Source organism: Eubalaena glacialis, chromosome 16 (assembly GCF_028564815.1).
Source record: "Eubalaena glacialis isolate mEubGla1 chromosome 16, mEubGla1.1.hap2.+ XY, whole genome shotgun sequence".
NCBI classification, from domain to species: Eukaryota; Metazoa; Chordata; class Mammalia; order Artiodactyla; family Balaenidae; genus Eubalaena; species Eubalaena glacialis.
In genome coordinates, this window is record NC_083731.1 from 86961360 (window position 1) to 86979652 (window position 18293).

General features: G+C 45.2%; 1 protein-coding gene across 1 annotated transcript in view; it reads right to left on the reverse strand.

The window, feature by feature from the left end:
• LOC133076429 (phospholipid-transporting ATPase IB) overlaps positions 1–18293 on the reverse strand; it is a 457024-nt gene that overhangs the window by 377965 nt on the left and 60766 nt on the right. Inside the window, exons 16-22 of the mRNA XM_061170962.1 lie at positions 16377–16482; positions 15954–16036; positions 13008–13057; positions 11658–11727; positions 9960–10044; positions 8680–8819; positions 7034–7172 (exon numbers count right to left, since the gene is read on the reverse strand). Of these exons, the coding sequence (XP_061026945.1) occupies positions 7034–7172; positions 8680–8819; positions 9960–10044; positions 11658–11727; positions 13008–13057; positions 15954–16036; positions 16377–16482 (673 nt within the window). The remainder of the gene's footprint in view (positions 1–7033; positions 7173–8679; positions 8820–9959; positions 10045–11657; positions 11728–13007; positions 13058–15953; positions 16037–16376; positions 16483–18293) is intronic.

Below are 18293 nucleotides of genomic sequence, written 5' to 3' on the forward strand. Positions count from 1 at the left end.
AGGACATCAAGGACTCATCCGCAGAACCACACCTGGGCACCCTTCCCTCCAGACCCTCAGATGCTTCTCAGAAAGGCTCCATCACAGGTAGGAACATGCTGCCTCAGCCTTACCTCGTGATCTTCCCCCAAACCCGGCCATCCTGACTCATGCTATTCTCATTCCTTATGTATTTGTCTTAAACAAATTCTTGAGGTTCAAGATTTAAACCTATCTCATCTACAAAGCCTTCCCTGATCTTTTTGACGCCTATCTTTCCTTCTGAGAACTGAATTATCACGTGTCATGGTCACATGCTCAGATTCTCAGCACTCACACCTGTGTGGCCCAGGCTAAGTTACTTGGTATCTCTGTGCCTCAGTTCTATCTTTAAAAGGGGATAATGCCTATCTCAAAGGGAATAGTAAACTTACCTAAAGGACTTAGCAGTAATATGGCAAATGCTGTGCTAACATTTAATGAGTAACTATTACTAACGCCAGCCATGCTCAGCACGTACACTGCACAACTGGTATTTTCTCATCTATTTTATTCCTGAGTTTGTCTCATAATTAACTCAGGCCCCAATAAGGGAACATAAGTGCCCCAAGCCTATAGGGGAGCATCTGGCAACAACAGAGCTGCAGGCAATCAAGAAATCACACACCTGACTTTTCTGTGAACATTACTGGGGCTGTGGCCGTGTTCCCCCAGCCCCACCTGAGAACCGGACTTGTCTCCCTGCCAATGGGCAAGAATAGGGCGGGCAAGTCCACATTTACTCACTGTCAGAAATTAAACTTCTAAGACTATAGAAGTGACTTTAAGGTATCAAATAATGGGTAACAAAACATGGGGGAGGGGCGGCCAAATTCCAACTCACATGGTTCACAGTGAAAGCGATTCCCAATGCGATGACTTTAAAATGGAACACGCACTAGGATTTTGTTCTCACTCATCCTATCTCCGTGAGAAAAAAACTTACAGACTCTGAAAACTTCACATCTATTTTCTACCTATGTAATAGATGCTTTATCCAGTCATAGTAAGGAAGTGACGACTACATGATTCACAAAGGCTATACAGCTGAAATTTCACTTTAGACTCGCTGATGCCAAATTTTTAAGCTAAAAAAGAAAACTTCCAACTCCTGGAAACACAGCTAGTTAGCATAAATCCAAGCACGGCGCAACAGGGTCCTGGCATCGTGTCAGTTCCAAAGGACCTCAAAGCCACACGCAGGATGACTGCATCTACCTAACACTCATAGGCCCATAACAGACACAAATATCCTGGAACCTAATTTGACTAAGTATTTATTTTCAAGGTATGAACTAAAAGTTACACTTTAAATTCTCAAACTGTGATAGATGATGGATGGATGGATAGATGGATAGATGCATGGATGGGTGGATAGATGCATGGATGGGAGGACAGATGGATGGATGGGAGGACAGATGGATGGATGGGAGGATAGATGGATGGATGGGAGGATAGACGGATGGATGGATAGATGGATGGAAGGATAGATGGATGGATGGGAGGATAGATGGATGGATGGGAGGTTAGGTGATGGATGGGAGGATAAGTGATGGATGGAGGGAGGACAGGTGATGGATGGATGGAGAATAGATGGATGGGAGGATAGATGGACGGACAGATGATAGATAAATGAGAGAGAGAACGAGCAAATACTAAAGACAGCCAACAGCACCAAACACCTCTAAAGGGAAATGTTGCCAGTTAAAACTGTAAGAGTCAACAATCATAGACAGCCCAACTCTGGAGGTGGTGAAATATGAAAACAAGGTGTCTTAGAATGGATGAAATTTGGTACCCTTCCCCAGGGTTTTCGAACTCAAATTTCAGATAGGGTTTTCGTGAAAGCTTCATGAATCTGTTTAAAAGGAGCCCTGCACCAGGAGTGATTGGCCCTGAGACCCAGCATGAACTAGCTTGGTCATTAAGTGCAGCATGACCTTGTAAACTCTGAATGTCCCCCGGCGCTCTAAGACTGTTGACACGTGAAGACCAAAGACAGCGTAGGGAAAGCACTCCCAGCACAGTGCCCGGCACTCCGCACTCTTCTCCTTATTTCATGGAGAAGTGTAACTACTAGACACTTGATCTGCTTCCCAAATACCTTCTGGGCACCCTAATGTGCACACAGAATGCACTAAAATGTACAGAATATCCCATCCATATTGTGGGAGACAGACCAATAATGGTTCATATCACAGAAGGTATGAGGAATATGGGACGAGAACACAGGCTTACAATCCTCCTGGATCTGGAGCACGACCTCGGGCTGCTCACAGCCGTCACCAGTGGTCTGACGTGGACAAGTCTAACACCATGTCTAGATGTCTACACTGCATCTTCAACAGACGCCCTAATTCAGTGGTACATATATACACAATGGAACATGACTCAACCATAAAAAAGAATGAAACAATACCATCTGCAGCAACATGGATGGACCTAGAGATTATCCTACTAAGTAAAATAAGTCAGACAGAGAAAACAAAGACCAAATGATATCGCTTATATGTGGAATCTAAAATATGACACAAATGAACTTACTTACAAAACAGAAACAGACTCACAGACATAGAAAACAAACTTATGGTCACCAGAGGGGAAAGGGAGGAGGGATAAATTAGGAATTTGGGATTAGCAGATACACACTATATATATAGTGCTATGTATAAAATAAACAACAAGGTCCTACTGTATAGCACAGGGAACTATAGTCAAAATCTTATAATAAACCATAATGGAAAAGAATATGAAAAAGAAAAAATATGTACATATAACTGAATCACTTTGCTGTACACCTGACACTAACACAATATTGTAAATTAACAATACTTCAATTAAAAAATAAGATAAAATAAAGAATAGAATTTTTTTAACATCTTTATTAGAGTATAATTGTTTTACAATGGTGTGTTTGTTTCTGGAGTATAACAAAGTGTGTCAGCTATACGGATACATATATCCCCATATCCCCTCCCTCTTGCATCTCCCTCCCACCCTCCCTATCCCACCCCTCTAGGTGGACACAAAGCACCGAGCTGATCTCCCTGTGCTATGCGGCTGCTTTCCACTAGCTATCTATTTTACATTTGGTAGTGTATATATGTCAATGTTACTCTCTCACTTCGTCCCAGCTTCCCCTTCCCCCTCCCTATGTTCTCAAGTCCATTCTCTACATCTCGGTCTTTATTCCTGTCCTGCCCCTAGGTTCTTCAGAACCATTTTTTTTTTAAATTCCATATATATGTGTTAGCATACGGTATTTGTTTTTCTCTTTCTGACTTACTTCACCCTGTATGACAGACTCTAGGTCCATCCACCTCACTACAAATAACTCAATTTTGTTTATTTTAATGGCTGAGTAATATTCCATTGTATATATGTGCTGCATCTTCTTTATCCATTCATCTGTTGATGGACACTTAGGTTGCTTCCATGTCCTGGCTATTGTAAATAGAGCTGCAATGAACACTGTGGTACATGACTCTTTTTGAATTATGGTTTTCTCAGGGTATACACCCAGTAGTAGGATTACTGGGTCATATGGTAGTTCTATTTTTAGTTTTTTAAGGAACCTCCATACTGTTCTCCATAGTGGCTGTATCAATTTACATTCCCACCAGCAGTGCAAGAGGGTTCCCTTTTCTCCACACCCTCTCCAGCATTTATTGCTTGTAGATTTTTTGGTGATGGCCATTCTGACTGGTGTGAGGTGATACCTCATTGTGGTTTTGATTTGCATTTCTCTAATGATTAGTGATGTTGAGCAACTTTTCATGTGTTTGTTGCCAATCTATGTATCTTCTTTGGAGAAATGCCTATTAAGGTCTTCTGCCCATTTTTGGATTGGGTTGTTTTTTTGATATTGAGCTGCATGAGCTACTTGTATATTTTGGAGATTAATCCTTTGTCAGTTGCTTTGTTTGCAAATATTTTCTCCCATTCTGAGGGTTATCTTTTTGACTTGTGTATGGTTTCCTTTGCTGTGCAAAAGCTTTTAAGTTTCATTAGGTCCCATTTGTTTTTGTTTTTATTTCCATTTCTCTAGGAGGTGGGTCAAAAAGGATCTTGCTGTGATTTATGTCATAGAGTGTTCTGCCTATGTTTTCCTCTAAGAGTTTTATAGTGTCTGGCCTTACATTTAGGTCTTTAATCCATGTTTATTTTTGTGTATGGTGTTAGGGAGTGTTCTAATTTCATTCTTGTACATGTAAGCTGTCCAGTTTTCCCAGCACCACTTATTGAAGAGGCTGTCTTTTCTCCACTGTATACTCTTGCCTCCTTTATCAAAGATAAGGTGCCCATATGTGCGTGGGTTTATCTCCGGGTTTTCTATCCTGTTCCATTGATCTATATTTCTGTTTCTGTGCCAGTACCATACTGTCCTGATTACTGTAGCTTTGTAGTATAGTCTGAAGTCAGGGAGCCTGATTCCTCCAGCTCCGTTTTTCTTTCTGCAGATTGCTTTGGCTATTCGGGGTCTTTTGTGTTTCCATACAAATTGTGAAATTTTTTGTTGTAGTTCTGTGAAAAATGCCATTGGTAGTTTGATAGGTATTGCATTGAATCTGTAGATTGCTTTGGGTAGTATAGTCATTTTCAGAATGTTGATTCTTCCAATCCAAGAACGTGGTATATCTCTCCATCTGTTTGTATCGTCTTTAATTTCTTTCATCAGTGTCTTATAGTTTTCTGCATACAGGTCGTTTACCTCCTTAGGTAGGTTTATTCCTAGGTATTTTATTCTTTTTGTTGCAGTGGTAAATGGGAGTGTTTCCTTAATTTCTCCTTCAGATTTTTCATTGTTAGTGTATAGGAATGCAAGAGATTCCTGTGCTTTAATTTTGTATCCTGCTACTTTACCAAATTCACTGATTAGCTCTAGTAGTCTTCTGGTAGAATCTTTAGGATTTTCTGTGTATAATATCACGTCATCTGCAAACAGTGACGGTTTTACTTCTTCTTTTCCGATTAGGATTAGAATGTTTTTTAAAAGGTCAATTTAAAAATATCTAATGGATATGAGTGCTTCTGAAACCAAAACTACAAACACTGCTACACCTTCTTTGAAAAAAGCACAAAATAATATAGCTGTTAATGGAAAAAACTGGACAGGTATCAATCACCTTGTGAGGTTCAGACAAGCCTCACTCCAGCAACGACTAACACCTTCCTTCGGGAATAATAAGCCATTCGTGTTTTCTGGGTTGATTTTGGGAACTCTGCTTTCACTTGTGTTTACCTAAACTTGGCTAGACCCTGATAGATGCAGGTGTGACACAAGGACAGGCGGACAGGGGCGGGGCAGGTGCAGCATCACTGTTCTCATGCTTTCTGTGCCCTCTGTGAACAGGAGCCGTGGATCAATAGCAGGTGTTTTAGACCAAATTTACATGGGAAATACCTGAAGGGCTGATGTATATACACAGAAAGAGACATTCCACCAAAAGCAAACGTATTATCCTTCATCTATAAAAATGTTGCTGACATCACCAAAGGGCTGTAAGCAATGGGTTTTTATTACCTAGTAATAGTGACGGGTCTACACAGAAACATCACCACATTTTTCTCCAAAAATATGTGTTTAGGAAACAACAGGTACAACATCTACATCTAATCCTTCAGAGACTGTTTGTGAATCACATGTCAGTCTCTTGGGACTTTAATCTCACTTGTGTGGGAGTCCAAAAGGACTACAGTCTTGATAAGAAATGATTAAGTGGCTTTTTTGTCTATTAAAAAAAAAAAGAGGAAATCCACCCCAGACGGTAGGCATTGTCTATAACTGAGGTTCTGAGAATCTGGGCTGACTCAAAAGAGAAGATTGAAGGAAAGGGGCTCCATTGGAACCAGTTGATCATGTTCCAAGGAGACTCCTCTGAATAGGACACCAGTCACTCAACTTCAGATGTTCTTTCTGCATGTTTCTTCCTACAGTGAGCTGTGACATGGACTCTATTCCCATCAACACATGAGAAGTCATGTAGCCCTTATTCATTTTATTACCTATGCACCAGAGCTTGTGACACAGGGTAACAGAAGTCTTAGATAATTTTAAAGCAATTCAAACAATCAAAATTAGATTTTTTGGGACTTCCCTGGTGGCGCAGTGGTTAAGAATCCGACTGCCAATGCAGGAGACACAGGTTCGAGCCCTGGTCCGGGAAGATCCCACACGCCCCAGAGCAACTAAGCCCGTGCGCCACAACTACTGAGCCTGTGGCTCTGGAGCCCACGAGCCACAATTACTGAGCCTGTGTGCCGCCACTACTGAAGCCCGCGTGCCTAGAGCCCATGCTCCGCAACAAGAGAAGCCACCGCAATGAGAAGCCCATGCAGCGCAACGAAGAGTAGCCCCCACTCACCGCAACTAGAGAAAGCCCGCACGCAGCAACGAAGACCCAACGCAACCAAAAATAAATATAAAATAATAAATTTTTTTTTTTTAATTATATTTTTTTTAATTAGTAGTTTCACAAGTCCTTTTCAAACTAAAAACATGCTGCTTTAACACTCATGAAGTAATTTGGGCTTAAATTCCCTTTCTTCAATTTTCATTTCTGCGATGCTTAGCAGGCAGAGGCTGCCAACCCAGATGGGGAAGGGAAAGGTTCAAGCCTATTAGAAAAACCTATAAATTGGTAAAAAACCATTATAATGGCTATACCTATATAGAATAATAATGCATATTTAAACTTAATGAAAACATACTTAGTCTCTGAGACTAAATTTTTGTGAAGAAAGCAATAAGAAAATCAAACTCTTGTTAACTCTTGAATTCTCTGGCCTCTGTAAGTATGTTTAATACTTTTCAGGAAGGTGTCATAGTTTTACTGTTTATAACGGGCAGATAATGCTCATAAGAGCATCTTAAACTTTTCTCGGTCTTGTGAATGAAGAATTCTATAAAACACTTCTGTCGATGCATCTGAGGAGCCCTTTGGCACCTCTATAAGACGGTTCAAAAACGTAATACAAAAATCAGCACTGAGAAATTATTCTTTAAATGAATTACCTATGTTAATTGCAGTTTCTTGTTTGTCGCCTGTCAACACCCATATTTTAATTTCTGCCTTCAACAGAGTTGCTATGGTTTCTGGCACGCCTGCCTGAAGACGATCTTCTATGGCTGTGGCTCCAAGCAGCAGCAAATTCTAAATTAAAAAACAGCTTCCATTAAAGATGGGGACACACGTAAGAGCAGCATGAATGACGAAACTCTTGACAAAAGAAAGGCAGTCAAAGTGTTCTGAGACAATTACCTTATTTCCTCCCCATTAAACCTTTGTCTGCAGATAATTAATGACAGTCACATGTGTGGCATCTCAAAACCATCCACAGGGCTAGAACCCCTCCACACACACGGGCCAGCACATGCCATCTACTTCTGGGTACACGGGCACCTTGGGATAGAAACCACCTGGCAGCAGAGCACATGGGCGAGTTCTCCTGGGGCCACTAACAGGACTGGAGCTTCTCTCTCACTCCACTCATGAGTCAAGGGCTGTGGTACAGTTAACACGTGAGAAAAAATCATTCAGTGACCAAAAAGGCCAACTACCTCCCGAGTGCCCACCTCTGGCCTGGGGACGCACAGACATCGCACCTATTTAATTGCTTTATGATTCTCAAAGTAATTTTGGAATTTCCAGGGAAGCAGGGTAAATGAATATTTGATTTCACTTCCATCCATACCCAAATTCCATTAAAATGACAAACAAGGGAAAAAAAGCAAAGGGGAATTTTAAAAAAATAAATAAAGGAATGAGAAAAGCAAGCAAGCAATGACTTCAAAGCTACTGAAACTGGAAGATGGATGGACCAGTGGTTGCTGACATGAAACGGAAAAAGCTGAAATCCAGCTCCCAGATTCGAGGGACTCAGTCTGTGGGAAGCTACCTCATGTCTTGGGAGAAACTGAAATAACAAAATCACGTAGGCAGCATGAAGCAGCAATGGCAAAGCTCAAACAGTATTAGAACAGAAAGTGTGAAAACATTTAGTAGGTACGATGTTCAGCCAGCCTAGGCGTTCTGACTGCTCAGCAAACTCAACAGGGCCAGCTAAGGTCGTTAAATCTCATCTTAGGCAAACCCAGAAAGTCGCCAATGCTGTTTTTGACCTGATACTTCTTAAGACATGAATACTTAGCAGAGGGTGGCTAGACCTTTCTGAGAGCTCATAAAAACTGAGTGTTTCTTAAAGCAAAGAAACGATTAAAAGCTAATGGTGGGCTTCCCTGGTGGCGCAGTGGTTGAGAATCGGCCTGCCAATGCAGGGGACACGGGTTCGAGCCCTGGTCTGGGAAGATCCCACATGCCGCGGAGCAACTAGGCCCGTGAGCCACAACTACTGAGCCTGCGCGTCTGGAGCCTGTGCTCCGCAACAAGAGAGGCCGCGATAGCGCGGGGCCCGCGCACCGCGATAAAGAGTGGCCCCCGCTCGCCGCAACTAGAGAAAGCCCTCGCACAGAAACAAAGACCCAACACAGCCAAAAATAAATAAATAAATCTAAAAAAAAAAAAAAAGCTAATGGTGAGTTAAGATGCTTACAAGATCAGAGAACATCACTATACAGCCAAAAGATTTCTGCACCAAAACTTTTTTGCTCATTAGGTGTCACTGGGCATGTAATGTAACGCATCTACCACGTGCAGTTACCTTCTCAATGATCTCGTAACACTCTTCCAGCCGCTGAGCTCTGTCCTTCAAGATGGTGCTGGCTTCTTGGTAGACTTTGAGCCACTCCGCATAATCACTCTCAGAGAGGTCGGCGTAAGCCACACAGAGGGTCCGCAAGCCTGCAAAACAGTCCCGGCATCTCCCAGTGAGGGTCCTAGCGACGGGCAAGCAGGGTGCCTTACCCCCAGGGGACACCGCGTGTGCAGAAAATAAGAGAGACCATCCGCTTTATAGGTCACTCTAAGTCAACGTGCACACACTCAAAAAGAATTGAAAAGCAACCTTATTTTAATATAAACCACCGCTTCTATAGATGTTGACAGAACAGGAGAAGCCATGAGACTGAACTCCTCACAGCAGAGAAGGACAGAAGCCGTGCTCGACCCACACACACATGAGCAGGGACCAGCCAGGAGGCAAGACGGGAAGTGTGTTTCAAGACAGCAATAAAGGCCCCGTGTGCTACCAAGTGAAAGACACAGGCTTTCAAGCAGCCATGCTTGTGGGTGCGTGTGTGTCCCTGTGTGCGTGTGTGTTCCTATGTGTGCATGTGTGTTCCCTGGTGGGCATGTGTGTCCCTGTGTGTGTCCCTGTGTGCATGTGTTCCTATGTGTGCATATGTGTGTTCCCTGGTGGGCATGTGTGTCCTTGTGTGCATATGTGTTCCTATGTGTGCACATGTGTTCCCTGGTGTGCATGCGTGTGCCTGTGTGTGCACAGACGTGGATACATGCGGCCACAGGGCTCAGGAAGGCAATGAGGCAGCAGCCGGCACTCAAGCTCTCATCACATCCACGTGCAGGGGAGCCTGACGTGAGTGTTGTTTAAAGCCCTTCTGAGAACTCCCTTCCTGTTCTCCATGGGTTCAGTGGATTATTCTGGCCTGAAGTCATGGGTAAGCCAGTGTCATAAGGGAAACGAGAGAGGGCCTGGGAAATAAGGTGAGTTTTCCGAGAAAGGAGTGCAAAACTGGAGGGCGATTCGGCGTAGCATCGTGGGCTGGCCTGCCTCACCCTCGTCCCTCTGGTTAAGAGATAGCGGATGACATTTAGGTAACAGAGCACAGTCGGTCTCCAGCCACGACTCTCGTCACTGCCACCGGTGCAGAGTGTGGGGACGGGGTTGGCACTAGAAAACGACCCACCTTTGAAGCAAGCCAAGTGCTGCACAAAAATGACACGTGAACATGAAGGCTCACCCGAGTGCCCCCTGAAAGCACAACTCCAAGGGCAGAAATAACATTTCCAAATTCCACTCACCTTCCGTGGCAAAATACTCCAGATGGCAGAGTGTTTCCTCCATGTATTTTGAATCTTTAGAAAGCCTCTCAAAAATCACATTATCCTGTAAAATAGGGAAACACTGTGACTGGCAAACCTTAGGTCAGCTGACGCTCTAGCACTGTAAGCCCAGCTCTGTTTTCGTGGTGTTGACCCAGCGCACACCTGGGTGGGCGAGGGGAAACACAGTTCTTGGCTGGATTCAGTCATGAGCTTTGGAAAACAAACTGGGGGTGGGTATGTGTCCGCACAAACACGCCGGGGAGGACCCTGGGTGTCAGGAGAACGAATAATCAGGGACACGACGGGGCCGACGTTCACCTAGATTTGCAAAGCTCACACCAGACTCTGTTAACACCCTTTGCAGAAGTGGGAAGCGTAAAACACACACCCTAAATTGCTCAAGTGTACTCTCCCTTCCTGATGCTGCAGGAGCTCCCACCCAGGGAGGGCACGACCCACCCTGCACAGAACCGGGTTCAGCCGAGAACACGCGGTGTGGACAGTTCATCACCTGGGGACTATTTCCATGACCCACAAGCAGCCATGGAGGACTGCAGGCTACGGATCCTGCATCAAATATGTGATAAATGGCAGTTTTAGGCCCAACCAATTCTAAGAAATTTAGTTTGGTTTGGGGGAGGCAGGTTTGAGGAGAATTAAATCCTATAAAAAATTAAATGCACCCCTGCAGCATTTCCTGTTGACCCTGGTCTGTGGTTGCCCCCCTTCCTCTGTACCCGACAATGACCCCTTCTGGCCTTGCTGTGGTTCTCAGAACACAATGGCAAATAAACAACCAAAAAGGTAAGAAAGAGTATCATATGAGAACAGAATCTAACATAATTATCTAATCTTTCCCAATCTAATCCCATATAATCTGGACCTTGGTGAGTCCAGATCGGATGCCTTACAATTCACACACATTACTCACTTTTTAAAAAGCTCTGATCACTCTCCTCAAATACTTCTTCCCACAATTGGTAAAGACGAGTAAGATTTCCAACGAATCACTGATCCTAGTGTAACCTCATATTTCCCGACACAGTCTCAGAAAATAAGCTTAATAAGTCTTTCCCTCAACACATAAGACCACGGTTTGACAGGATGTAGTTTTGAAGGTCAGGCTCATAAACAGTAGCATCTTTCCTTAAAGATTTAGGTCCGATGACCAGGAGGCAGACAGGACAAAAAGCCTGATGTAGGAAACGACCGGAGGGGGCAGTAATAATAGACCACAAATGGACACTACCTCAAACCTGCCACCCAGCCTCTGTAGTGAATAAAAACTAAACCACGAATATTGAGAATAGCTGCTACAGAAAAAGAAACACATCAGAGTCCTTAAAAGATCATAGGTCGATACAACTGACTAAATCTTCCAAAGTCACCACATGAGGATAGAAAATAGGAATCAGAATTCACACTCCCAAGGATTCTGCAGGACACGGCCAGCTACTGTTTCTGAAACCAACTACCGATGAACAGTAAGCTTTCCACTGACCTCTTTGCCACGCTGGCTTGAACCCCCATCATCTTCAGGGGGCTTTTACTACTAAGTCAGCGTCAGGCTGACTGAAAGAGCCTTTCAACCCTGGGCGACCATCAAGGATGCTGAGAACAGCAGTTAGGGAAGCAGCAGGGGTCCCTGACGTGCAGACCTCAGCCAGTACTTACAGCCCCTTTACAATAGAGTCGAAGCTGTCCTGAAGGGGTTCGCACAATTACAGACATTCTTTTTCTGTCGCTGTAGGGTAAAAACAAAAAGGAAAGATAACTGTCATTGGTCTGTTTTTTAGGACCACATCCTGTGATTAAACACCAAACAACCCAAAAGGTGGTCTGGCTGGCCCCCAAACGGCCAAGCTCCGTTTTCCCTACCTTTGTCCTCAAAGTCAGACTTTAATTGTGTATCTCCTACTCTTTTGCATAAACCTATTCCTTTCCCTGCCGTGGAAACTCACTAGCACAGATCTTCATAGAAGAAGAGACAGAAATGTAGAACTTGAGCGCTTTACTCTGTGTCTAATTTGCTCCTAACAATACTGTGTCCACGTACTTTTATTTCACAGCTCAAAGATGTTCAGTTACCTGCCCAGTAAGTAGCAAAGTGCAAGATTCAGTATAAACCCACTTCACTCAAAAGCATCTCATCGGGGCTTCCCTGGTGGCGCAGTGGTTGAGAATCTGCCTGTCAATGCAGGGGACACGGGTTCGAGCCCTGGTCTGGGAAGATCCCACATGCCGCGGAGCAACTAGGCCCGTGAGCCACAATTACTGAGCCTGCGTGTCTGGAGCCTGTGCTCCGCAACAAGAGAGGCCGCGATAGTGAGAGGCTCGCGCACCGCGATGAAGAGTGGCCCCCACTTGCCGCCAACTAGAGAAAGCCCTCGCACAGAAACGAAGACCCAACACAGCCAAAAATTAATTAATTAATTTAAAAAAAAAAAAAAAGCATCTCATCGCATCTTCTTTTGACTGAAGTGGAAAGAAATGATGAATTCTGAGGACCTCCCGATTTAGCGCTGAGGTCCCTTGATGGCTCCCTCCCCAGCCGCAGCCCCAAGCACATGCACAGGCACCTCCTTCCCCATCTTTCAAAGGGACCCGCCCTCAGTCACTGACTCATTTCTCGCCCATCTATATATATACAGGCAGTCCCCTCCATACGAATGAGTTCCCTTCTGAGAGAGCGTGCTCGTAAGTCCGACAAAGTTAGCCTAGGTACCTGACTAACACGATCGGCTATACAGTACCACACTGTAATAGGTTTATAATACTTTTCGCGCAAGTAATACATAAAAAACGAACACAAAAAATAAAGAAAACATTTTTAATCTTACAGACCCATGAACTAACTTACTGGACATGCGAATGCACGTTCGTGTCTTTGAAAGTTCGCAACTTGAAGTTTGTATGTAGGGGACTTACTGTGTGTATATGTAGATAGATAGATAGATAGATAGATAGATAGATAGATAGATAGAGAGGGAGAGTTTATTTCAAGTGCACAAAAGAGAAACATACCTAGAAAACTCCAGGACGTTAAGGATTCCAAATGTCTCCTCCTGTCCCATCTAGAGGAAGAAAAACAGGCTCTTACCTGAAGTGCAAAGTATTAAAATCTCAAAAAATCTCAAAACAGCCAGCTCCCCAATCATAAACCTCTCTATACACGCCTCTCCCCAATCCCTCCCCTCCTCTCCCTCCCCTCCTGTTTCCTCCCTCTCTCCCTCTCCCTCCATCCATCCATCCCCCTGCAGACCCCTTCCACCAAGTACTGTCTTCCCCGTCAGTCTGGTGGGACCATAGCTCCCCCTTCTGGTGGAAGCGTCTCCTTTTCCTCCAGCGGGAGTGGCTGTCACAGTGGCTGATGACAGAGTAACTTCCAAGACATACAAATAAAGGACACAAGCTACACGGGTCCATCCGAAAACTGGGGCCAGTTATGCTTCCGAATCCAGAATTTTACACATCTCGCAGAAGTATGTGCACACACCGTATGCCACTACCTCCCCAGGGGGGCCCAGGCACTACACCCTGTGATACAACACATTGATTTTCTGCAGCAAGATGCACGGCTATTCCCACCAAGTGAGATTCATAAAGAACAGAAGTGGCCGCACGGAAGTTCCATTAGGTTTCCCTACCAAATGTCCACACCCCAAATTTAGGGGAAAAAGCGTGGAATTCAAAACTTTTTCAATTTTGGATTTAGAAACAAAGGAGTATAAATCTGCACCAGATTTTAGGGCAATTCATCAAATGTCTTTTTTCTTCGGGTTCTTCAAAGTTGGCACGTCAATATTCTTAATTTTTCTCCAGAAGATTCCAGATTATGTGTGCACAATTTGCAAACCTTTTAATCTAATCTGCCCTTTGCCTTGTCCCCTGGGTCTCAGAGAAATAATAACTGAAGGAACACACAGATCCCCAAGTGTGTGGCTGACACACACGAAGCACTGGGAAGTCACACCGTCCCCTCCACAATGCCCCGCCCCTTCGCTTCCTAAAACACAGTGAATGGGCCCCTTAACCCAGCCCCCGTCAGCCTTTACCCCCTTCTCTCTGCAACCTCCAGTTCCCTTTCCCCTCAGCCTGGCCCAGCTTTGCCAGGTCCCCGTCCAGAGAGTCACCGCTGCGACCCCCTCGGCACCAGTGCCGTGACCACCAGGAGCCCACCGCCTCTGCACCGGTGTCATATCAACACCCTCACGGCCCCCATAGACTGAATGATGATCAGTAAAGCCACTTCTTGTAAGTAGTGGGTAACCTGAATGATGATCAGTAAAGCCACTTCTTTTTTTTTTTTTTAGACTACACACTTTGGCATCTGATTTTTTTTTTTCTTAAGTCTTTATTGAATTTGTTACAATACTGCTTCTTTTTTTTTATGTTTTGGTTTGTTTTTTTTTTTGGCCGTGAGGCATGTGGGATCTTAGCTCCCTGACCAGGGATCGAACCCGCTCACCCTGCATTGGAGGCAAAGTCTTAACCACTGGACTGCCAGGGAAGTCCCAAGCTACTTCTTGTAAGTAGCAGGTAACCTGAATGATGATCAGTAAAGCCACTTCTTGTACATAGCAGGTAACCTGAATGATGATCAGTAAAGCCACTTCTTGTACGTAGCGGGTAACCTGAATGATGATCAGTAAAGCCACTTCTTGTACGTAGCGGGTAACCACCTCGAGGACTTGTGGGTTGAGGATTCCCCAGTATTCACAGTGGATTAGGATTTTTAAAGTTACTGTTACTTATAAATCTTATCTAATCACATGGTCTATTTACTCCATTGTCCCTCCCGATCCCCGTGGCTGCACTGCAGACAAATACAGCAGCACCCATACACCTGAAACCTGGCCATGAAGGCTATAATCTCCTCAAACTGGAGGTGAAGACGACACCATTGGTGAGAAGCTTCCGTTAAGGAAACTCTGTATTGTCAGTACATTGTCCCAACTTGTAGCGACTGTACGCTTCCCTAAGCTAAATTCCCTGTGTTGGCTGAAATCAAGTACAAATAATCATGCTCTGATCTCTGTACTCCATAAAAAAGTAACTGAAAATGCCAAGAAATGGGCACTCTGTACACGGTATGATATTTTTTAGGTTTTGCACGTAAGTAAAAGAAAGAACAGACTGCCGCCAGGTCAGGAACAACATCGAGTTATTACACCAGATGGAAGTGAACTTCAAATGCATTCAAGAGATCCAGGGATTTAAGGATGCAGAACGCCAAGAGCTGTAAAAAGCCGCGAGTCCTCCCCAAACTGAGGGTGGGAACAGCACAGGGGCGAGCGGGCGGGGACTCGCCCTGAGACCCTCACCCACCCAGACAGCAGTGAGCACGGCCCCTCCAACTTCTCATCACAGAAAACGCCCATCCCACCCACCCACCCGTGTCCCTGCCGCCACCCCAAGGATCCCTATTTGACCTTATTCCCAATTTAAACTTTCTCTTCTCCCCAGATTTCTCCCTCTGGCTCCTTGAGAGGGAAACTCAAAAAAATCATAAAATAAACTTCTTGATTTCAGGGGGGAAAAACCCATATTAAAAAAAAAAAAAAAAAGATCTTAAGTGCCAACTGCCAGCCCAGGAGACCAGAGCCAGCGACCGAGGGGAGACAGACGCAGACCCGCCCGCGAAGACAGGAGGCTGTGGAGCTTTTCCCAACAACTACAGGACGAAGAAGCAGGCTTCCCGAGTTCTTTACTGCACGTTATTCCACATCAGTGGATGAAAGACTGCGGACAGCGCCTTTAAGAGAGAAAGATGACACAAAAGCAACACACAACACCGAGGTGACAGAACCCCACGACATATCACTTCTCAGCACACCTAGTTTCTCACAGAGAAAAAACAAACAAAAAACTCAGCTCTCATATGTACAATAGATGTGCTATTTCTAACATACAGTCTTCCAAAAAGCAGGTGACCGAGAGCATCCGGCGGTGCCCTGGGGTGTCACTTACGGCCTCTATGATGACAGAGTAGGGCGTTCTGGCTGTGAAGACGAAGCCCAGCTTTCGAGCCCCTTTCACCAAAGCAGCTTCATCTGTCAATAAAGAATTGATGAGGCATTGACTAGTCTCTGGGAATGACAGGATTCTGTTTAGCACGTGTTATCTTTCACACCAGCGACAGAGGCCTGGCCTTTCGTGCAGTAAAGACCAAGGATCGAGAAGGCGCTCACTTACTCTCCCCCCACCAGGACCCTGAAAGGAGCGCTTTCCATCAGAGGAGAAGCCACGGCCCTGGAACTAGTCCCCCGGGCACTCTACAGCCAGCGTGAGACCGGGGGAACACAGTGGGGGCTTTGCGGGGCCGCGTCACCTCCAAACACCCAGGTCCCCAGAGAAGGGGGCAGCAGGGCACACCCAGCCAAGAGGCCTCACCTGGGGAGGAGGCCTGGTAGATAATGTTGTCTCTGTCCTTCTCGGGGACCACGGTGTGGCACACGGCCAGGAGGGTGAGGAACTCCTGGATGCAGGGGGCTGTGGGCTGCAAACGGGAGCCGAGGTCACCCGACTGTCGGGACACCACTGACGTACACCAGAGTCAGCTTCAAGGCACCCTCCCGCTCAGAATCCTGGATGCCTTCTTGCTCCCGTGAGAACAGAGGTCGGGAGCCCCAGCGTGGACCCCAGGTGCCCGAGGACCCAGCACCTGCTCGCCATCTGGCCCATCTCCTGCCACTCGCCCCCCACAAGCCTAAACCCCCCACCAGCCACTCTGTCTACAGCTCTTCAAACAGAGCTCGTCCTTTCCCGCTGGCCCATGGCCGTCCCCCCCCCCCCCCCGCTGTTGGCCAGTCCCTCTATTCGCGCGTCCTCGGGGCTTCAGTTTACCAGTTGCGTCATCGAGAAGCCTGTTAACACCCCGTCTTGGAACGCGGTCTCTTCCCCTACTACCTACTACCTGGCAAGGTGTCTGATGTAAACCAGGCCCTCAAACTGTCTGCTAAGTGAATGGGGGTCTCTTATTTGATCAGTTTGCTGTTTCACAGTCTAAATTGTTTGCTGCTGTTCCTAAGACAACACTGGGATTCCGTGGGACTAGCTCTTCTCACCTCCTCTGCTGCTTTGGCACCTAGTGATCTATGGCAGGAAAACAAACTTCGGGAAACTAGACTCGGAGCCACCTGCCAAGTCTGTCTGTCACCCTGCACTTTCTCCTTGCCCCTCCACCATCCCAGCGCAAACAGACCATTTCAGTCACCCACCCGCATTATTACCCTCAACCTAAATACTATTTGAGGCTGCTTGAGTCCTCTTGCAGCAAGCAAGTCCTCACCGGGTGCTTGTTTCTTTGACAACCTTAATGAAAACTTCCCTTCTCCAGAGATGGTTCTGCTGAGATGCCTTCCTCTGCTTGCTCTACCCTAGCAGCTGTGTCTACCTCTAAGATCAAATACAGGAAAGGACAGTATCAGTGTCTGTGACCATGACACAGAGTACGGCCTTCAGCAGCATCCTCTGGGAGGTCTGGGACCACTTTGTCAGAATCACCGGGGCCGAGGCCCTGCATCCCAGCCCGAGAGCATGGGTGCCTTCCACACTCCCATCTCAGAACCACTGCTGGGAAAGTTTTAGCATCAACAAATAGGGACTAACTGAAATAGAGAAAAGGAGATTTCCTCACTGAAAGTTCAGAGAAAGTTTTAAGTATATCTATCTCTTCACAAAAGTTGGGAAAGATAAAGTTTTAATGTTGCTTGAGTTTACCTAATTTTAACACTAAAATGTTTTTCAGAAAAGAGTCATATTAGGTCTAATTTATACAGGTTAAACTGGTTGTGAAACGCTTTGATCACTGAATACTTTTCTAAGTTAGTGTTTTTCAGAATAGCCTTTAGAACAAAAATGAGTTCAGATGAACCCGCAATAAACCCTGGTCTGTTAACAATAGTTCAGAATGTGACATCACAGTTAAGAAGTGAACAGACCAAGGTCCTGACTCTCATTTCTACATCTGTTTGCCAGGTAACTCTTGGCCAAGGCAATCTTTCTATGCAACTTCCCATCACCTCTCTGGGGTGACTCGGGTGCTAAAGGAAATATACTTCAAATGCCTAGCACATAGTAGGATGCTATAAATGCAACGTGTTGCTATATCTTACTTTTGTTTCCTAAATTATCCTAGCCAAAGGATACTGTAATTACTTTTCAAAATACATGACCTCTTAGATTCACAACTACAAAGAACTAGTATTGCAGAAACCTTACAAAGCAAAAGAAATCTGAAATGTTAGAGAATTCTATGGTAAGACTCATCTTGATCGTGATGTGCTACTTTATAACTTCACCACATAT